General features: G+C 34.5%; 1 protein-coding gene and 1 long non-coding RNA gene across 8 annotated transcripts in view; one reads left to right on the top strand and one right to left on the bottom strand.

Moving 5' to 3' along the window:
• The window catches only part of Sb (serine proteinase stubble), a 370416-nt gene that overhangs the window by 339641 nt on the left and 6930 nt on the right, over positions 1–23845 (top strand). For all 5 annotated transcript variants that reach the window (XM_081736096.1, XM_081736095.1, XM_081736098.1 and 2 more), the window contains 2 exons: positions 10767–10873; positions 15506–15803. In XM_081736096.1, the coding sequence (XP_081592222.1) occupies positions 10767–10873; positions 15506–15803 (405 nt within the window). The remainder of the gene's footprint in view (positions 1–10766; positions 10874–15505; positions 15804–23845) is intronic.
• LOC145668340 (uncharacterized) overlaps positions 15672–23845 on the bottom strand; it is a 56983-nt gene continuing 48809 nt past the window's right edge. For 2 of the 3 annotated variants that reach the window (XR_014128018.1, XR_014128020.1), the window contains one exon: positions 15673–15810. This is a non-coding gene — a long non-coding RNA (uncharacterized LOC145668340). Of the gene's footprint in view, positions 15811–23845 lie in introns of all 3 variants that reach the window. The other variant, XR_014128019.1, reaches the window with a different exon arrangement.

Raw genomic sequence — 23845 nt, 5'->3', positions numbered from 1 at the left:
TCATTCATTACATAAATTGTATTAAAACACAATGGTAACTGGAAAACCATTATAAGTACGGGGCTTAATGATTCATCGTTCTGCATATTGCGTACGTACTTTAGTAATTGCTTTGTTTAGAGTAAAAAGCAAAGTTAGAAATTACAAATATGTGCAAGAAAAGAATGTGTGATCCGCTAATTTCCTGTCGGTTATTGCAAAGTATTTGTCTTGGGAATGATATAATTGCCCTCTTAATTGTATTGATGTTTCTCGCATGTGGAAGTACATATTTTTCCCGTATTTACTGTATTAAAAAAACTTTTACCGTCTTTTTGTTTGTTTTAATTTAATAAAATTAACTGCGTATTTCGTTTGTCTCGGGATAATGGCTCGCTTGTTGGGATTGCTTTAGTCTTCTTAATGAAGAATATAAACTTCCGTATAAATTTTCAAGTCAAATTACGTAACACATTGTTGTATTGTTTGCTTAACCTGAATATGTCTATTTTTCACTTTCAAAACCCGTAATAAGTTGTCAAATACGTATATGAAAGAAGATAAACGTCTAAAACTAAGAATTCACTTGAAAAAGATATTAGGTTGGTTCAAATGTCCGCCCCAGGTACGTCATTTCTAAAGGCCAAAAATATGAAAACTGCAATACCTGGTTAACCAAAATGGTCGCCGTCTGCAATCACACACATTTTGCCATCGCTCAGCCAATGATTATACAGTATTCCGGGGCGAAAGAAATCTGGAGTCTGCGCTCAACCTTAGTTGGGCTGCACCAATCCTCAGAAGGGTTTTCCTCCCGAGATGTAATTGAAACCCTGGTAGAGGCAGTAGTCAGTGAAAGAGATATCGGGGAATTTAATATTGCAACTCGTACAGATGCTGCACCATTCTTTGTGCGCCATGTGAACGAAAAGCGTCATTCAACATGAGGGCACCATGTCTGTTGACTATTGCATGATGCTTGCGGACAAGTTTGGACTGCATTTCATGGAGTTCAGCAATATAACGATCTGCTTCAACGGTTTCGTCATAGCAGCAACAATACATGGAGTGGAGGTGGTTTTAGGAGCCATCCTAGACGTTCTTCACAATACAATCATTATTTTTACCATTTAGATTGTCATAGTAGATCAATTTTTCATCTAAAGTGACAATCCGAGCAGGGAGCTTTCCTGGTGTTCTTTACGCTTGTGGTACCACATGAGTCCAACTTTTTCACCTTACCGATTGCACAGAGCCGTTGAATGACAGAGGTGTGATGTATGCTTAATTCGTGTGCAATAACACGAATACTTTTCCAAGAGTCTGCTTCCGTGGTGTTGCTGAAAGAGCTCATCCAAACTTGGTCAATGACCATAATTTTGTAATGCTCTGTCACTAGTACTAAATTTGCCAAACTAACGGTGAATTGTGCGGCGTTTATTCGCCATTCCTGGCTCAAATGCACTGTTAATGTTTTTTTCGACTTACTGTGCAGCATGTAAAGAACAAGAATTTAAAGAATGATCAAAAAATGGATCAAAAGATTTTTATCCATTCCATTTTTATCAAGAATGGATCTTGGCCAAGAATTTTAGGAATGATCCAAAAAATGCATCAAAATATTGCGATCTTGGCCAATAATTAGTTTTTGGATCAGGGGCCACAACATTTTTGAACTGCTCCTAAATCGAGTTTTCGTAATTTTTTACGGAATAAGCGCACCATACTGATTTAATTGTTAGTTTTGGTTTGGCTACACTGTATGTAGCTCTCGAGATATGGGGAATACAAGAAAATGTTTGATTGAATGAAAAATATTGAATTTCTTAGATCAGGGACCACAACATTTTTGAACGGACCCTACATCGAGTTTTCCTATTTTCTACGGAATAAGATATCATACTAAGTTAAGTGATACTTTGGGTTTGGCTACACTATATGTAGTTCTCGAGATATAAGGCCTAAAAGAAAAGTTTTGTCTGAAATATATTGGATCTTTTGATCCAAAAATCACTCTCCATGGTATACTTTCGTGCGATTCTGTTCAACAACGCATTATCTCTTGACTGTCTGGCTATCCCAGCCTGTTTACTAGGCATGTGCAGAGTTTGTGGTGTGATCTTAATCTGTTCGTTTGTTGTATTGCTGAAGTGAGTTTCCCACCAGTTGTCAAAGCGAATATTCATTCGCACCATCTTAGACGCATATTTATAACCAAATAGTTGGCACATCTTATTATTTATGTATAGTAAGAATGTCCATGTTTAGGTGGGTTGAGGGAAAAGTTAGTTGAAATAAATAAGAAACAAAGAACATATAATTTGTTAATGAATAACACGTTTTAATCAAGGCTGTGATCATCAGGAGTGAAGTAGAATTGTAGGTCGGAACACAGAATTATTGAGTAAATTTAAAAGCAGGTTATGCTTTCGTGGGAGGAAACGTGTCACGTAAATTTTAGGATAGGTTATTAGAAAACAAGCATCCCTAACCTCGTTAACTACTAATATATGCTTTAATATGATTATATAAAACTGTTGAGTGTTATGTTACAATCAGTAATTTAATTTGTATATACATTTATACCTGTTGAAATACCTAGTTAAAAATCCTTTTCGCTTTCTCTGGATACTTTATTATCCCAATTTCGGAGGTCGAACGTCGTAAACAATGCAATTTTACAGTTAGAGGGTGAGGAGGGGTCTGGAAGTTCAATGTATTTGCATGTCATTCCAATTGGTTTTACCCTTCGTAAGGAAGCAAGAGCCAGAATAAGAAATGATGAATAGAACTGCTATAAAATAAGAAGAAATAATCGCAGTTGTTTCACAAATATCCTCAGAAAAATATTACCAACAATCCTCAGTCATTGTAGGCAGGTTAGTCGGCGTAGGGGCAACCCTCAAAGTCAAACATCAACTCGGCTGCTGATCACAACCATAAACATGGGTCTAGAGTCGCTCCATGTATAAGAACTCGTATAACATAACGTTATTGGCGGTAGTATTTAAGAGTTATAGTTTCGAAATGAATGAAATAACGGTGATTAAACATTCGAAAGGAAAGCGTTCTAATTAAATCAATGCGTCTAAAATATTCAATGAGTTGACGCTATACATATAAGCAATAAGCTGAACTTATAAATTCTTCCTTCGTAATGCTTGAGTGTTCTGCCAAACTAGACTGGGCCGCTAAGCCAATAGAGCAGGATAAAGTGGCCAGTTTCTTATTCTCTGGTTCCAAAAGTGCTATGGCCAACTGGAAATTAACAGTTGAATTAATGAAAGAAGTTAAGAATTATGATTATAGGCACCACGCATACAAGAACAGTGTGAGTAGAGCATCATTACATACGTTGTCACGTCTACATCAACATACCTACAATATAAACCAATCTAATTTCTTATTGTGTCAGAAGACTAGAACTTTCATAGAAGGGCTTTAGTCGTAAAAGAAAAAAAATAATTTACAAGTCAGAATGATTATCAAATATTTTGATATCATAGTGCTAACACCACAAATAACTACAGTATTTTTATTGGCTGTATATGTATTTTTAATGGCTTCTATAGCATGTTGACATACTTCTAACTGAAAATTGAAACTTTTTTATGTATATGAATGCGACCCCTCTTTGTGTATTAGAAGTGACCTCCCGAAGTTTGGTTATGTGCCTTTAAGAAATGAAAAATATGACTATATTTCAGTTATGTCGGAATTGTGGTCCTATTTTAGGAACTAAGTCTAATTTTTAAAGGCATTTATCCCGGAATTGGTCATCCGCCTGGTTTTCGATAAGAAAAAAAAAGCGTAATAACAACTAGGAAAATTTAAAAATCATCAATTTTTAGGACCGCTTTAAAAGGATATAATTGAGTAGGGTAGGGTAGAGTAGAGTAAGGTAGAACTAAGTAAGGTAGGGTAGGGTAGCGTTAGTTTAGGGTTTAGGGAAGTTTGGATTAATTTTGTTAAAATTAACAGATGTAATTTCTTATGTCTGCGTAAGGATACCAAATGGAGCGTCTCTGTACACCTGTAGTCATGTTCAGAATACAAATGCTCGTTACTTTCCCACAATCCAACCATGTAGTAACTTTGCGCGAAATAGTTCCATCCGCTTGTCAAATAGCTCTATGTTTGTAACCGCTCATAAAGAAAAATAAACACAACTTCTACTCTCCATACATATTATTAAGTACGCAAACGAGCAAATTATCCATTTCTTCCCAGTAAATTTTTAAGATTTTGCTAGAAACAGACGACCAACTTTGGAACTTAACCCTTTTATTTTAAGGTTCGGGTTTCCACAATGAACAAATCTTTTACTGTTTTTACAGCAAATCTCCGTCAGCTTATCAGACTTAAGGCATTTATTATTGAAATAGTACACTCCTTAATGCTTGAAGGACCCTTACCGTGCCAATTAACTAGGCATTTACTTTTCATAGTATCTATTCATGTTGTAAAATGAGCGAACAAAAGTGAATAGGTTCTTTCTCAGCAGAAATGAACTCTGCTCTGGAATATTCAATAAAAAAAATAAGTCAGGAAAAGCAATGCGAATAGAAAATGCAGTGTTTAAAATAAAATGTTCATTGCAAATTGGGAAAATATTGACTAGTATATCAGTTCAAAAGTGAGAGAGATGCGTTTTGTTTTATCAGAATTTGTTATTACCATAAATATACTTCCATCCTGGTAGGTCATTTGCCGCAAAATAATATGCGTTTATGCACTATGATCCTCATTCTACTCGATTTGACATTATAATTTATCTTTTTATTTTGATCATCTTCTTTTCCCCTCTTCTATTGTATCTTATGTCCCATCCCTTGTAAGACAAAACCTCTTCACAAATAACATTCTTACCAATTCCTTTTCTTCTTTTGATCTCCAGTAAAATTTGATCAGCAACTAATTGTGATTTTAAAAAACACTTGGTTTAGATTTATCATTCACAGCTATTGTATTAAGGTTACGTTATCAATCTCCCTTTTAAGTAATTATGTTTCAGTGATTTCACGAGGTTGCACTGGGGGAAAAACATCCTTTCCGGAGCCATATCTCCATTCAAGGTCGAAGTGGAAAAAAAAATGAAATTGAATTGTTAGTTTAACGTTTCACACTTATGTCCTTTCTGCTAAAGTAGATGGATGATTAATGAAAATGAATGATTGAAAAACAATTGGTTAATGAGAATGTGGGATGAAACGGGAGAAACCCGAGAAAACTATGGTCGTGATCTTGTTCATTACAAACTCATTTGGCCTGGAATCGAACTACGAAATCCTTGCACCAGAAATAAGCTTTCTACCACTGAGCCACGTGTCCCCCTTGCACTATGTGGATTACTGGTATTTTCACGGTACTGTTTTTCAACCTCGTGTGTTAAAAATTCCGTCGGGAAAATCTGATATAGCTACTGTTCAGGAATATGAAAACTATAATTTATTCGGTTGCAGCAAAGTTTTGGATACATCAAAACAATGTAATTGTTTTTTTTTAAAGATTTGTTAGATAAATTATATACAATTTATATGTATTCATATACGCATATACACTACACAGAAACAATTTTTAACATTTGCGAGTATTTTAAGTAAGAAGCGCTGTAATTTCCAGTTTTGAGAAGAAAAAAAAAGAAAGAGAACGTTAGCTGAAACTTGCCTCGGAGTTAAATCTGGAAGAATGTTGCTTAGCACATACACGAAATTCTTTTGAAGGAAACTTATTTTTACGTGTTAAAACGCTTGAAAAACGGAAACAAAACATTTTCTAACAATTTACCAAAGGAATGTAACTTTGGGAAATTCTGAACGACACAAAAAGAAGAAAAAAAGAACGACAATATTTTGTGCCTTCTAATAAAAAAAACTAACATAGTCCTCCTTTCCTTAAAAAAAAAAAAAAGAATTCTTCAATGTTTCTTAAAAATAAGCAAAAACTAACAAAATATTGTATTTTATGACTATATAAATAAGATAACAACCAGATAAACTGGTATTTGAAAGCAGTCTGTTGTTTCTGAAACTTCCATAAGACTGTTTAATGTTAAGAAAGGATACTTCACGTGGCAAGGTTCTGTTGTTGAAGCAAGAAGCAGGAATCCGTGAAAGTGACGTAAACAATTGAAAAACAGGTTGCATGTTGGGAGTTTTACTTTTTTTCATTATTTTTGTTGCCCTGAAAACAAGTAAAACGTCGTGACCCTTGTAGATGATTAAGAACTTTGCGTGACATTTCTAAACTACCTCAATGGAACCAAAAATAAAGAAGAAGAAGAAATAAAGACGAAAACAATGTTCTGTGAATTTTATACTATGACTTTGCTTGCTTTTATTTTTACATTTTTCCCCTATTAAATCGTAGAGTGATTACTGGATTTAAATCATATTCAGAGAGGAGAAGAAATGAGAGGGAGAAGGATATTTGTACCGGAAAGATCAGTCTTATATCGAGTGCACTGACATCTCGTGTTTGTACGAAGACACCTCTTTAACGGAAACACTGTTTACAAAGTTATGTAATTTGTGATAAATAATTTTTTCACTGTCATTTTGTTGTTATTATTTGCATGTCAAAGGATCGATCAATTACGTCCCTTCACAACTACGTGTTACAATTTTAAAGAAGATAGAGAAGAAAGGAAACAACTTGATTGACTATGCAAAAATCTTTCTAAATTCAATTAAATTAGCGAGTATCAAACTTGCTTGTTAAATATGGTATGTTTATTACACAACACTCGAAAAATAATAATAGTAATGATGAAAGAGTTCATTTCTTGTCAAAAATAGTTTGTTGTATAAATAAGATCAGTATATTAAATATTTGCGTTATCACATTAATTGACAAATTATGTAAAAGACTGCAAGAAAATTAATCAATGAAACTCATTTCTGAAAGCTATTTCAAAATTTGGAGAGAAAATATTAGAACAACAGTTTTTCTATAATGTCTTGAGTCAGTACTTAACAAAAGCAAATACGTAAATTTTATTTAGATATAAACCGTAGACAAAATATGGAAAGGTTTGATTGATTACATTATTTTCTTCTTTTAACTTGTTTATACGAATTAAAATGCTTTATATTTATCTGTTCAAGATTCTGAGTGTCGTTTTAGTTCATTTTTGTTTGTTACTTTGTTACTCCTAAACTAAATAAATGTTAAAATCTAAATTGTTAGAAAAGAAAGGTTTTGAATTTGTTCTTACATTAATAAAATTTTCGCGAGCATCAAATTTCAGATATTTTAACCAAGATAATAAAAATACACTCCATATATTTGTCGTAATGAATTATTCTAGTTTGTATGTATACTTAGTTAATGACTGCAAAATATGTGTTGTTAGCCTTATATGCATACAAGCGTTTATTTGACATAAAGAGCCAAATTTTAGAGAAGTAAAAACACGGGCAAATTAAGCAAGCAGTCAAACTAGCTTCGCGGTATAACTGATATTTGAAGATACGCATTTGAATCAAAGTGGAGTGGATGTACTTAGTTATAATTTAGGAAAGTATTATAAATCTCTTTTTCATGTAGTAGCATGAGGAATATAAAAAAATCAATCATTTGTAACACTAGTTAACAAATTTAAACTTTTTGTTTGTTACATGAGAAAAATCATCTGATCTTAAAGGAACTTCTTGCGCTGAATTCGAATATGCACTCGGTTTCTCTCCATCACGTACAGTTTTCCCGTAACAGAGGGATTTTCGGGAAAATCCATCAAAAATTTCCCTTTTTCAGATATTTTATTCCCCTAGCTCCTGTCCCCTTACATATAGTAACATAGAAATTATACCTAAGTATACCTTGATTTATATTTAATAAACCCTAAAAGTTTCGTAAAAATCGCTTTGTTCTTTCTAGAGAAATAAATATATTTGTATGTATACTGTGTGCACTGTTTATTGCACCTGATAGTAATGCTTTCAGATCTCCTGAGTTGGGGTAAAAACGATTTGCTTTATTACTACAAACACAGACATAATTTGTGCGTCGTGCTACGTCACTTTATTTGCATGGGCCAAAGGAAAACGGAGGTTCATGAAATTTGCTGTACCAATGGTGTCGAGAGAACCCACCAACCATCTGGATGATTGTTATTTTTGTCTCACAGTAGTTAAGGGACATTCTAAAAAAAGCAAATACACAATAAGTTATCCCAACGTTAAATCCGCAATTAGACCTATTCCGCACGGGGATGAACTTCCACTTCCCGAGCCCCCTACCAACTGGGAAGAGATATGGCCAAAAGACTCTGATGATGATCATGACCTTGATGAACCATCGACATCAACATGTACATCCAAGGATCCAACGTTCATCCCTGACTGTGTTCGCGAGCCACATTTCATCCGGCAATGTGAACTTAATGACCTAGTCCGTGATTTGCACCTGACAAAACAAGAGGCGGAACTTCTGGGATCAAGGCTCCAGCAGTGGAACTTATTGGATGCAGAAACGAACATATCAGTGTACAGGAAAAGGCATGTTCAATTTTCAAGCTATTTCTCAATGCAAGATAATGTGTGCGTATGTACGGATATAAATGGGTTGATGGCGGAGCTAGGAATTCCTTACGTTCCAGAAGAATGGAGGTTATTTATCGACGCGTCAAAGGTCAGCCTTAAAGCTGTCCTTTTACATAATGGAAATAAAAAACCTTCTATACCACTTGCGCACTCAGTGAAGATTAAGGAATCCTATGACACCATGTCAACTTTGCTAAATCTTATAAATTACAAGGACCATTGTTAGCAAATATGTTGTGATCTCAAGGTAGTTGGTATTTTATTAGGACTACAGTGCGGTTACACGAAGTACCAATGTTTTTTATGTTTATGGGATAGCCGAGCTGATGACAAACATTATGAAGTGAAGGAATGGGAACCTAGAGTGAATTACGTACCTGGAGAATGCAACGTCAAATACGCTCCTTTGGTAGATCCTAATAAGATATTACTACCGCCACTTCATATCAAGTTAGGACTTATGAAAAACTTTGTCAAAGCCATGGACACATATGGTGAAGGTTTCAAGTATTTGCGAGATAAGTTCCCTAACCTGAGTGATGCTAAGATTTCAGCGGGAGTGTTTATTGGTCCCCAAATTAGGAAATTAATGCTTGATGATAGCTTTGACAGCAAGTTAAACAGTGCTGAGCTAGCTGCCTCGACAGCATTTAAGTGTGTTGTGCGCAACTTTCTGGGCAATAACAAAGCTGAGAGTTACACAGAAATCGTACAGGACATGATACAGAAATACAAAGAGTTGGGTTGTAGGATGTCTTTAAAAATCCACTTTTTGCACTCCCACCTCAGCTTCTTTCCTGCTAAGCTAGGTGCTCTCAGCGACGAACAGGGGGAAAGATTCCACCAAGATATAATGGCAATGGAGAAAAGGTACCAGGGACGATGGGATCCTTCAATGATGGGGGACTATTGTTGGGGTCTTGTTAGAGAATGCAACATTTCTTACAAAAGAAGGAAGTAGTGTACGTTTTTGTAACCCAATGGAAGTTTCATATATTGTGATAGTTTTGATTGTCTTTTCATGACCTTTTGGTACATTTGTATTATTGTTTATTGTAAATTGTCACACTTGTAAATTATATTGTATTATATTTTATATATGTGTTTGTGGTAATAAAGCAAAACGTTTTACCTCAACTTAGGAGATCTGAAAGCATTACTATAAGGTGCAATAAACAGTACACACAGTATACATACAAACATATTTATTTCTCTAGAAAGAATAAAGCGATTATTACGAAACTTGGAGGGTTTTTTAAATATGAATCAAAGTATACTTAGGTATAATTTCTATGTTAGTATATGCAAGGGGACAAGATCTTGGGGTGTAAAATAAACGAAAAGGGAAATTTTTGATGGATTTTCCCGAAAATCCCTCTGTTACGGGAAAACTGTACGTGATGGAGAAAAACCGAGTGCATATTCGAATTCAGCGCAAAAAGTTCCTTTAAGAACAGGTATTTCCTTTTATGTAATAAAACCTTTGTTAACTAGTGTAATTAATAAAAATCCTTAACACTAGATTGTGGTTATAGCAATCTTCAAAAAGTCTCAGATTCAAAATTCAATTTGTAATAAGTTTCATTTGCATTCGAATAAATGGAAAAGATACGTAAAATAGTCACACGTTTGAAGATGAAATAAAAAAAATTCAATTACTTATCAGAACTTAATATTATGTACATTACGTTTCCATTACATCGAGATTACACCTTCACTCATGCCTTAATTTATTTATATATTTGAATGTCCTTTAACCTAAGGCTTTTCTGTAAAACAAATAAGACACAAAATTGTATTGACAGTTTCCGATATGAAGCTTACCTAGAGTCTTGAGTCTTTATATATAGTAATCGTTGTCGAAACCTCAACATTTCAATACAGAGTTATGTTTAACTGCCAACTTGAAACCTGTAATCACTCCTATACTCCTCAATGTATATATTTATTTTATACTTCATTAAATTTGTTATTCTATTACATGTATTGATTTTCAATTTGTATTTGCTCTGGCTAAAAGGGAGTTTTTACTTAGTTATACCAAAAATATATAGATATAATTCCTGCAATATAACTATAAATAAAATCAGTAGTTCGTTACCCCTTTTTCTATGAAGTGTCATCATTTCTTGTATATTTGATTCGAATTGATTTTGAGTTTAGGGTACTCGTAAAAATACAAGATAGAATTTATAAAAACGTATAGTTATTAAGATATATTAATTTTAAAATCTTGTCTTTTAGGTTTCCGTTCGGCGCACCTCTTTCTTCGGGTTTTCCAGTAAGCATCGTTGTGGTGGCGCTGTCCTCAACGAAAATTGGATTGCAACGGCCGGTCACTGTGTAGATGAGTATGTACTTGTAACATTGGTTTGTATACTCAAACATGTTGGTATAGTGAGTGATATATTTGCAAGATTGAGAAAACAACTCCTTCTACTTTCCAATATTTATTTCATCACTATCGGTTTGTATCTTTAACCATTTACATTTTGACTACGGAATGATAGAACATGAAAATGTACTGAAATAGATATCAACGTCATTTCATATTGAATTCAACTCCTAGTAAAGAAACAACCAGTAGAACCAGTATCGTGAAGTAATTGGGGAGCTTCTTGATTTAAGAAGTGGCAATTTGTAGTTTAAATAAGCCAGAAATAACACTCTGACCACGCATCACCTAGTTGAACATGAATTATTCGGCATTTGGCCGGCTATAATCTTTCATGTGTCGGAAATGGCAAAGAGTGATTTATATACAAGATTAATTGTATATTACTAAAAATTTAGCGCATTGATCCTCAAAAGTGATAGCATTTTGTAGGTAAATAAACCTCCTTTTTTAATAACTTAATAAATATATCATATTCAACATAATTTTTGTTAAACTAGTGATAATTCCACTTTAAGGTAATGAAAAGAAATACTGTAGCTAATTCATTCAAAAAAATTCTAATAAAATAACCTTTATTACAGAGATGAAATACAACACTTTTGACAAAGTACTTTACAATTTGTGTTACATTTAAGGAACATTTATAGAAAGCTTTTGTCAACCTTATTTTCAAGAAAGAATTAATTTTCTAAAATAAATATTGCAACTAACATGGAATCGTATAAAATCGTAAAACATTTGTTTGTTTAAAGTAATACTGTTGTTACACACGATACGAGTAATACATGCAACTCATTAGAAGAAAACATTATATTTGTTGTAATAATTAAGAGTAAAGTTTAACATGCCAGAAAACAATGAAGCAATATTTGCGGAAACAAGAAGAGAGAGATTATTACTTTAAATATAATGATTGAGTTACATTAACATGATGAAAAATTTGTGTATTTCTGAGGAATTCTAAGACGACAACAAATGGCGAAAATGAAAGAGTATTTAGGTAAAACTAAGGAAGGATAACGGAGATACGTATGAGAATGAAGCCCTTTAAAACATATTTTTTAATGCAAAGAGATTGAAAGTGATATAGTCTTGTTTATATTAGACTACTTTATTTTTATATTTTGTAAACTTGCTTTCAGTTTACATATTATTCATAACCAAACGAAACCAAACCACTTAGTGTAACGGCCCATTTGTGAGCCTAAGCCTGTTCCAGCGCCATCTGCTAGCGATCGGCTGAATTACTTCCAGCCGAGCGGCGAGCACGTTGTCAGTGCACTGTGACACCAAGGCGCATCTGGAGCTTTCTAGACCTAAGGGCCGTCACGTCTTGTTTTCACATGGCTCCCCAGTTTGCCTCACGACGCTGAGTGGATGCCGAAAATTTGGAAACACGGGTCGGGAATCGAACCTGGGACCACGTGGACATGAGTCCAAAGCTCTAACCACTACACTACGGTGTTCCATATATTATACATACTATAGAAATAAGTTCACCTCTCTTTGTTTAACTTTAAAAGTGAGTGTTAAAGAATCTACATACATTTTAAAATATGTGAATTACAATTTTTGAATGCTGGTTTTACCTATGTCTCTTCAATTCTTAAGTGTAAATTCGATGAAAAATCTTTTTCTTAAGAAGATTTAGTGTCAAAAGTTAATTTTAAAAAAATATTAAAATGTAAAGTATTTTTCATTATCAAATGTATTGCGTAGCGATCTTTGCTTAAATCTACTTATAGATAAAAACTTGGCAATACGTAAAATGTATGGAGAAAATACCAAATATATATATATTACTCTTGTATTAGATCCCTGATTTTCATGCCATATACTGAAGGAACATAATATTAGCTATCCACATTTTTTTGCACTACACATGTCCAACATATTCATAACGGTGATTTCACCAATATCTTATTATCAGCTCTAAGACTTTGCAACTTCTTCATGACAGTAGGAAAATCCTTTCTTAATGTAGACACTGAATTGCTCAGTTGGATAATACTGTTATTGACTTGCGGTTGGCGAAAAAATTGTTAGTCATAAAATAATTAATTCCATTCATCTATTGGAACTATATCATTACAATTGTCCATATTGCCGATAATTTTAGATTTAGATCTTGCTTCCATGCAGTCTGACGATTAAATTGTGACTTTGGTGCGTGAGCTTGGAGTTGTATTCGCGATAAGCACACATGGTCTTTGATGTTTACCTATCATCCTCAGAACGTACTTGAATTTTGAAGTAGCGTGTTATGAGTCAAGAAAAATAGAAAATGGCATTAATATAATCAATGTACTTACGAGGCATTACATATTTAATCTCGACCAGAGTCCTTCATGAGATGGAAAAGAAAAAGGAACTTGTTACAGATCTTATCCGCTTATTTTGTAATTATTACGAAAATCAAATAAGGAAAAGATTTTTTTTAAAATGTACATTTGAATTTTATCAACAAAAAATAAACTGAACGGTTTTACCAACTTGGTAGCTTAGATATTATTGGCAAAAAAATACATAATACAATAGCTCAAGCCGGATGAAACATAGCTCAGGTATGAGAACACCATTACAATGTAGTGATGAAAAAACAAGAAATACCTAACGGCAAAAATTAACTGAGCTTTAATGACAAAATATCTGATATCGCAAACCAATCATTTATTAAGACTTTTTTAAAGTGGATTAATTTATGGCCTTTTCCTGCTTGACTAGCTTTTTTTCCTCGTTAAGTCACGTGACATGACAGTAATACCCTTGCCTGGTATACAGCTCCGCCAGACAATGTTGCTGGTTGGGTTGCATAAGGACCAAGGCGTTATTTGTTATACAGTTGTATGAATAACGCCAATATAATGGACTGCCGATGGAACAGTCGGTTGCCCGTAGGCATTAATTAGGCTAGCGAAATCTCTGGGTCGCAGGTTCAAATACCCTCAGTGTAAGTACAAAATTTGTTGTTCTTTAATATTTTCATCGTCTCCTTTAACCTAAAGTAATGTAAAAGTGAAAGATTTAATTTATTAATTAATAACGACAGATTTATTTCCATGATTCATTTACAAACTCTACATAATTCGGCCCGAACATAATGCTGCTTCTGTGCATGCTGATTAAATAACTTGAAAGATGAACGCAGTCAGAAAACGAGAATCTGTATAACACATTGCTATGATTTAGTCCATCATCAAGCTAATATGGCCAGATTTTGAAACAAAATTTCAACTATAAAGCTGAAAGTTTTAACTTTCTAATTGTTCGCTTCTTAAGTTTAAGGATTATTATACATTTAACATTTTATCGTTTTCGTCTTATTCACTGACCATTCAGAACACCTTGCCTTCTGCGGCCCACCCAGCTATGATGAAAATAAAAGACATTGGAAAAAATCTTTCCGCTTAGGTGAAAACCCAGAACACTGACCTAATACACAAAATGAAGTTATGAAATATGGCTTCATCGGAAGCTATTGTGGAAAAGAATCAACTTCGAGCAACACAGAATTAATAGTGTTATCTCTAGTGGCGCACGCAGAGGGGTTTTTAAATCATCTCCCTTGAATGATATATTATGAATAAATAAACATTTACCATACAGAAACGATATGGATATAGAAGCTTGATCCCCCTTCCTTTCGTCTTGATGAGATTCTGCATACGCTACTGATTGACCTAGGCAATTGCCGTGAGGTAGTTGTGGATATACTTGAATTAAAAGATTTAGAAAAATATAAATAACGTTGATGGAAATTGATATGTTGTCGACACATCACTCGATTAAAAGCCATAGTCTTTTTTAGACTCTATGCCAAAAAGTAATTACGTTTATCTTTTAGGTTGAATTTATTATGGTGCTATGTATTCTATGTATTATCTTGTATGCTAGAAATTTAATAAAACAGCCTCAGAAACAAAAGTACTAGTGCAACCAAAAGCTCATAATTGTGTATAAGCATTTTAAAGTTATTTTCTTATGCAGTCATATTATTATAGTGTATTTTTTTAAAATTTCTACGTCTCACACTTCTGGCTAAAATATTTCTATCACGCCGGTTGGCACACCTACATCTACATATCCTTATATAATGTATCCTTATCATTTGAATTCCGATATTGTTATCCTGCGTTTTAAACAGTAATACCCTGTGTGTTGACCCAAACAGCCTTCATAATTGCGCTTAATAAATTTCGAAATTTATACCCTTTCGGAAATCAAGGACTATAATTACGAAAATAAATATCTTAAAACAGATTAAACATTGCTTTTTACTGCATTAAATAGGATTAATTTCCTTCTTAAACAAACTTTACTCAGTTTTTAGAAGAAAGATAGGAAGCTGACAGCAAGAAGAAACAAGTTGACTTCATACATTGATACATATATACTTATTGGCATATAAATGTGCCTGAGTAGACTCGTTGGTTTGTCATAGAAAGAAACTTTTTTGTTTGTTTTACAGTTGAAACTAAAACTTATAAGCTAATTAAGTTGTTTAATCTATAAAGAATGCATTAGGTATCTCTTTGTGGAGATGGTATTGATACAGTATTATAACATATTGTTTTTGTCTCTGCAGCCTTTTGACATCACAAATTCGCATCCGTGTGGGCGAATACGATTTCTCGAGTGTGTTAGAACCTTACCCCTATTTGGAAAGAGGGGTTGCCAAAAAAGTTGTACATCCCAAGTACAATTTCTTCACCTATGAATACGACCTCGCGCTGGTACAGTTAGAGACGCCCATAGACTTTATGCCACATATATCACCTATCTGCCTTCCGGCCAGTGACGACCTACTCATTGGGGAGAACGCCACAGTCACGGGTTGGGGAAGGCTCAGTGAAGGAGGAACGCTGCCATCAGTACTTCAGGAGGTAAGACCTTCAAGATAAAATGGTATGAGTTGAAATGATGTGGTATGTGTAGAATGTTAAAGAATAATTTAGAAATAGATTACTCAAATAAATAATTTGAAAGAAAATAAAACCAATATTACAATATTATAATTTTTAAGAAATATGTAAAAATAATAAGAAGAAATTGTATTGGTATTATTAATTAGTATCTGTCGTATGAACCTAAAACTTCAGAGAGTCAATTGCAGATGTATATTGTATAGGAAATAAACTGAATTATTAAATATTCTCAATGGATTCGGAGACCAGCTTCAAGATACTGTATGTTTATAACTATGAAGCAACACAAATAATAATTTCTACAGTAATTAGACACATTCAACCAACTAACATTCCTATAAAAATCTAAGAGAATCATTTTATGTGCTTCGGTTTCTATCTTTACTTATTAAACGTTAAAGACATATTCATTCCGTCATAAAGTACAGTGGAGCTTCCTCGGGGCTAAGCAGCTAGCTTACGCGCCTTTGGCATGTGAGACATGGGTTCGATTCCCGGGGGAAGCTCATGTGGTTCGGATCACAAATTAAGCTGTAAGTTCACATATTATATAGCCTTGCTGCTGCAAGGGACGGTAAACTCCAAATCAATCTAAATCAAAAAATAAGTAGTAATCCTTACTGGTTTGCAATGAAGTAATCAAAACAAACTATCTAACGTTTCATCTATCGATAAAATGTATGGTATAGTCAAGTAGATGCATGAGTGCTTTACAGCGTATAAATGTAATGTACATTCAGATATTTGATTATTTGTTCGTTTTCTTATAGGGCTATATAAAAAAAGTGTTTATCCTAGTGACTGATTGATCAGTTAAAGCGATGAGAGAGCCAAATTCTTACGTCAGATATTTCATGAATTCCTGTTATACTTTGTCAGTGATGTTTCTCAATGCTGAAAACAATAGAAATTATGTACAAATAGATTTTGAGATTTAATATGAGAATCTTGCAAAGTGAACGAAAATTTATGAGGTCTTTGTGAACGTTAATATAAAGATAGACATGACCAAACGCAACATAAACGCTAAGATTATAGAATATATACTATATTTATAAATAATCATTAGGGATGGTATCGAGACGAGACGAGACGAGACTTTGTACAGTCTCGGTCTCGTCTCGGTTGATAAGTAGCGGTCTCGGTCTCGATCTCGTCTCGAGTCAAAAATCGCCGTCTCGGTCTCGGTCTCGTCTCGGTCAACAGATGCCTGTCTCGATCTCGGTCTCGGTCTCGAAGGCCAAGTCTCGGTCTCGTCTCGGGTCTCGTCTCGAAAGTCTCGAAATAAATAGTGTGAAATTAAAGTTGTAAAAGTATTATTATCGTATAGTCTGTCGTTTCCGGATCTTACTTTTTGCCTTCATTATTGGCAGAATTATGGTATGATGTACTTCTTCATAGCTAAATTGCTAACGCTAATGCCTTCCATGCCTGTGTTCCGGGTTCAATCATCAGTGGATATAACATACTTGGGATAAAACCCTAATGGTAACCCATATTTCACTTTCAGCAATAGACTGTCTCAAATAGCCTCAATACTGCCTATACAATTAAACTCTATTAAATTAACTCCAGTATTATACAGTAGTTTATTTACTTCCTTTGAATCAGAGATGTTCAATACTTCCTAACGGAGAACGCAACGCATAGCAGCACGAATGTAATTAATCGTACCGAAATTGAAATTTTACAATTTCTCAGTTATTACCCAAAACACGCTGTTTTGATTGTCATTTTAAAAACAGAATATAACGTTCATTATCTTAAACAAATAGAGTAATTATTACTACCATATATTTTGTTTCAAATTGATCAATTGCTTTATTACCGTTTCACATCTCAGTGTTTAATTGACTCTTTAAAACAGGCAATCCCTTAACCTTATGGTGGGAGCTACGGCACTCATCTTCGCTATCTGTGGTCTCGGGTTAGATCACCAACCAAGTTAGATTCAAAGTCTTATGTTTCGTATAGTTCGCGTCTCACTTTAAGTACATTCTGTTTCTTATACAAGTTTATAGGGTCGTAATGTATTATATAAGCATATATCCAGTGCCGCAACATAGATTAAGCTTATTCCTGAGTTCTCAGCGGTGCATGGGGTCCCGGGTTCGATCCCAATCCCCGCCAAGTGAACTTTGTGGTGGACAAACACCGTGTGCGTGGGTTTCCTCGGTGTTCTCCCGTTTCCTCCCACTTTCTTCATTCCACCATTTCATGCATTACTCATCATCACCGTCTCCTTTAGCCTAACCGGCATAAGCGTGGGACGTAAAACTCAAAGATTTCATTTCATTTTTCTCAGCGGTGCATGTGATCTTTATTCGAAAAAACTACTCATGCGCTCATAACGCTGAAATTTGCGAAACATTGACATACATATTATGTAATTATATAGACAATTCGAGATATATGTATCTATTTTCTCTATCCCGGCAAAACAAGTGATTCTTAACTTTCTAGTTTTGTTTAGTATTAATTTTCGTAGTTTTGCTGCAATATGAAAGATCAAATTTGGTTTTCGCTGTACGCATTTCGTTAAATTTGGGATATGTTTTTACCCTACCTTACTTAGTAAAAGTTATATATATATATGAACTTTAGAGGTAGACTATGCTAAGTCATTTTTTGGTCGAAATTGAGTTAACAATACTTTTTAATAGACTATGTTCTTTCTAGTGGTGTAACAATGTAAGTTTAAAAGCATCCTACTATTTTGTAACTACTTAGTATAGTTTGAAAACAGTACTATAGGTCTTACTTAAGGAACTGGTTTTTCGCTTCTCTTGTAAAATTACGAAATTATGACTTGGTTTAGTTTACTTCTGAGGTCCAGATATAATAAAATCATAGCCACAATCTTAATCAATCATTGTCAATCCACTGCTGGATGAAGGTCTTTCCAAGAATTCTCCACATCTATCTATCTTGAGCAATTCTTTTTCAGATTACTCTCCAGTTATTCTTGATTTCGTCAAACCTTCTTGTATAAGGACGTTTCCTAGGCTGTTTTTATCTCGTGGTATCCTGTCTAGAATTGTTTTTGTTCATCGATCATAATTTCTTGCAATATGTCCAGCACATTTTCCAGCCCATGTTAAAAATTATTCAATTAGTACCAGTCATTAGTTGCCAAATAATTCATTTCTACTGTATATATTTGGCCTACAAATAGTTCAAGTCCGCTACTTTTGGAGTACAGACACGCTACATTTTGATCTTCGAATCTGGCAACACTGACTCAATGATTTAAATCAACACAATGTGAGGACCTCCATTTGGTCTAGCGGCTAGCACGCTTGACTTCGGTTCGCGTGGTCCCGAATTCGATTTCCGGTGGGGGTACAGTTGAACAACCGAAATGGTTCGGTTTCCATTATAATCATTAGCTCCACGTCTCCTTTAGGCGCCCTAGTATAATCGTGGGACATTAACAAACCAAACCAAAAATGAACACAATGGGTATTACTAACTGTAAGTCCTTGAGTAATTGCATTTAGCTAATGGTATGGATCGAGTTTGAGGTGGTTGGTGGTCAAACTAAAACAAATGAAATGTAACTAGGGTGTATTTAGAACTTTTAATTAACCATGATTTTGTGTACATCAGGCCTAAGGCTTAGGGGAACAACTAGTGTTACTGAAAAGTTGTCAGTTACATTTAACTTACGTTACAATTTGCATTTACATGTATTGCTGGAACGAAAACTTTGACATTAACATTATAAATAGTCCAAAGACTATGAAAAACGTCGTCTTTTGAAACCATTCTTGCACCGTAAAGCAAATTACGTGTTATTAAAATATTTTGCAGCTTAGTTACGTTGTTTGCACTGTATTTAGAATAATATTTAGCAATTTATTTAAGTTGGCAACACTGTTTAAAATAATGGAACTGCAACTTGTTTTAATTAAAACAACCAGAAACTATTGTTGTAATGTAATAGAAGCAAACTAAAACAACAATCATTACAAAAACTCAACACAAATGCGTTATTTTAAGCAATAAAACAATCACTATCCATGTGTTTGGTATCTCTGAAACGGTTTGAAATAACAATTCTTGTAAATGACCTTATGATCACTTAAGTCTTTTGGTGGAAGCATCTACGATGAGACGTGATATGTCAGCGCGTTTTCGAAGTAAAGTCTTTAGAAAAAGTTAAAGTTTTCATTTCTTGTAACTTTGATCCTTCATTCATTCGAAATACATTATACCATGATCGTAGTATTTGACGCTAAGATACAAATGATACGCATTGTACCGTCTATGACATTTGAGTTATTAGAGATCTCCAAAATGTTGATGTTAGTGATACTGTATTGTCCTTTGTTACACTGAATAATATAGGGCCTATGTGGTATTGTGGTCTTATTTAATATCTAAATTAGAAATAGGTAAGAGTGCAATTTGAGAAAATATAACTTTATTTTGCCTTGGTGACACTGCTTGTTTATATATAGGGGCGGATCCAAACGAAGGGCTATAGGGGCTATATCCCCCCTTAACGTTCAGGTATACACTGAATAAAATGAGCTTCAATCCCGCTTTACACTGGATATGGTTTAGTCCCTCATGGTTCAGTATGGTTTAGTCCCTCATCCTGGATCCGCGCCTATATATATCCACGGAAATATCTCGAAAACGGTTGAACATAAATAAACTGAACAAAAACTCAAATAGGAAATACTATGGGTCAAATCGAATGGTGATGTTGTGGTGTCCCCCAGGGCCGCTCTTCAAGGGCGCCCGGAGCCCAACTTTATTTTAAAAGGAAACATGGGGCGAGTGACACCTCGTTCGATCGATCTTTAAAAACTGAAAAGGAATGTGGAAAAAGATTTTTTTATATCGGTCACTGTTTTCAAAATGGCAGCCAAGATAATTATATTACCTGTATCAGTTAATTGTCCAGTAGCACTAATATGAAAACGGTTGAACATAAATGAACCAAACAAAAGCTCAAATAGGAAAGCCATGGGGGCACATCGAATGGTGTTGTCGCGGTGTCCCCAAGGGCCGCCCTTCATGGGTGCACAGGGACCTACTTTCAAATTTTAAATGGAATCATCGGGCAAGTGATACCTTGTTCGATAGACCTTCAAACACCAAAACAGAGTTGTGACAATGAACAGAACAAAAAGTGAAACAGGAAAATGACATAAAGCACGTCAGATGATGTCGTGATGACCTCCAGGGCCGCCTTTCATGGGAGCCCAGGGCCCAACTTCAAAATTGTCAATGGAAGAAACATAGGTCAAGTGATATCTCGTTCGATAGATCTTTAAAAACTAAAAAGTGTTGTGGTAAAAGATTTTTCATATCGGTTACCATATTCAAAATGGTAGCCAAGACATGGTGCCTGTATTAGATAAAACACCAGTACCACTAATATGAAAACGATTGGAGATATATGAACAGGATAAAACTCGTGTAGGAAATCGCAGAAGGTATTTATCATTCCAACGGACAAAAGATTATTAAAGTATAAGTGAGATTATGCTAAAGAGGAAATCTAATTCTTTGAAAATTATCTTTCCGATCTCCCTCCGTAAGTGGGTGAAGCGGAAATGAATGGTAAAATCTCAAATGAGAACCTCACTTTTACTTGCAATAGGTATGGTTTGTCTGAAACACTTGGGTGTACAAGTGACTGGTACTGTAATGATGTAATGAACCAATATTGTACAGACGACTTTCGAGCAAACCCAACATTTGTACACATGGTTCTAAAATTGCATTGTTCGTCAAATTGGTTTCGCATTTCAGTTGATTCGTTTTTGCACAAATCATTGCCTGCAATCAAAATGAAAAGTAATATTTAACAAGAATTTTACCTACTTTAAAAAAAGAAAAAAAAAGACACCTATCTGTTATAAAATCACATTTCAGATAATTTTGTTGCGTAGATACCATTTGCAAAAATTAAGGTTCTCATTTGCAATTTCACCGTTTCTTCCCGTCCCGCTTCACCACTTACGGAGGACGTTGGAACGATTATTTTCTAGGAACTAGATTTCCTCCTTTGCATTATGGCACTTTTGCTCTAGGCATCTTCTCCTCTGTTGCAACATTTTCGAATCCTGGAATGATAAATACCCTCAGTGATTTCCTATAGGAGTTTTACTCTGTTCATCCGTTATTATCTTCAACCGTTTTCATATTAATGGTACTGGACGTTTTATCTGATACAGGCACCATGTCTTGGCGGCCATTTTGAAAACGGTGACCCATATGAACAATCTTTTGCCACAACGCTGTTTAGTGTATGAAGATCTATCGAACGAGGTATCACTTGACCCATATTTTCGTTTAAAATTTCTAAGTTGGGCCTGGACCCCCATGAAAGCCGGCCCAGGCGGCTGTTGGGGTCACCGCGACAACATCATTCGATTTGCCCCGTGAATTTAATATTTCAATTTTTGTTTGGTTCATTTATGTTCAACCGTTTTCATATTAGTGCTACTAGATCTTCATCTGATGCAGGTAACATATCTTAAAGGTTATTTTGAATACGGTGACCGATATGAAAAATCTTTTGCCATATCGCTTTTTGGTTTTTAAAGACCTATCGAACGAGGTGTCACTCGACCCATGTTTCCATTTAAGATTTTAAAGTTGGGCCCCGGGCTTCCTTGAAGAGCGGCGCGGCCCTAGGGGCACCATGACATCGTCATTCGATCTGCCCCATGGTATTTCTTATTTTAGTTTTTGTTCAGTTCATTTATGTTCAACCGTTTTCGAGATATTTCCGTGAAAAGATTAAAATAGGCCACCCTATATATATATATATATATATATATATATATATATATATATATATATATATATATATATATAGGTATGTATCTATAGAAAGAGAGGGGGAGAAGATTATATACAACAGTAGTGGATTTTGTTTCGGGAGAGGCTTGAAAAACGGGTAACGAACATTTGTATTGTACTTGCAATGCAAAAAATGATTACAAATTTATTTCGGGAGGGGCTTGAGCCCGATACCTACCCCTAAATACGCCACTGTGCAGATACATCAGTCAACCGTTCCCATATTATCTCATACAGCAACGAAACAAATTTTGAGTAAAGGCAAAAAAGCTATCAATATTCGAGACGAGACCGAGACTTTCGAGACTGACCATGGTCTCGTCTCGGTCTCGTCTCGATTTATAGAGGTCTGTCTCGGTCTCGGTCTCGTCTCGGTATGTAAAAGTGTGTCTCGGTCTCGGTCTCGTCTCGGTATATAAAAGTCCGTCTCGGTCTCGGTCTCGTCTCGATAATTCGAGACGAGACCGAGACGATACCGAGACTAGTCTCGGTCTCGGTACCATCCCTAATAATCATAAACATCTGTTTTTAGTGTTTTGTCAACACATGTTTGAAGATAAAGTGTTTTATAAGTCAATGTTATAAATTGAAAGAAATACTCTGTTGGGAATTTATCTTAGTATAACAAAAGAAGCCAAAGCTATGTCCTGCTAAAAGAAGTTCAAAGAAAATATGCCATTCTTGATAATTTTGGTTCAAATTAAATAGACATCTAAAAATAAATGTTTGCCCTGCTTATGCTCACACATCATTTATTTCCGCCATAGTACATGAACTTATGCTTTGTCAAAAGCAAAATGAACAAGAGAAAAGTTACTTTAATTTTGCTTTCGACGTAACAATAAAACATAATACTGTTAAGTCCTTAAAATTTATTTCTTGGTTTAATTATTCGAACACCATGTTTCAGTAATCTTTGGTGCTTAATCCCATTCTAAGTTCAAAAGCATATTTAAGATATATTATTCTAAAAGTAAACTATGATTTTATGTAGACGTTTAAATTTTTAACATCTAGCTTTCTCAAGATATTTTAACATTTGTTGGTAAGTTGGTGTGTTGATTTGAACTATGACCTATTCAGTGTTAGTTCGAATATAATCATCACTTTTTTTTATTGAGAACTAATTTGCTGAGAAGGTTTTCAAGGGTTTCCTTCGTTTCTGTTAAGGTTTT

This window comes from Thermobia domestica, chromosome 13 (genome assembly GCF_964235325.1).
Source record: "Thermobia domestica chromosome 13, izTheDome1.hap1.1, whole genome shotgun sequence".
Taxonomy (NCBI): domain Eukaryota; kingdom Metazoa; phylum Arthropoda; class Insecta; order Zygentoma; family Lepismatidae; genus Thermobia; species Thermobia domestica.
The sequence above is the reverse complement of the archived record's forward strand: the minus strand, read 5'-3'. Positions and strand labels throughout refer to the sequence as shown.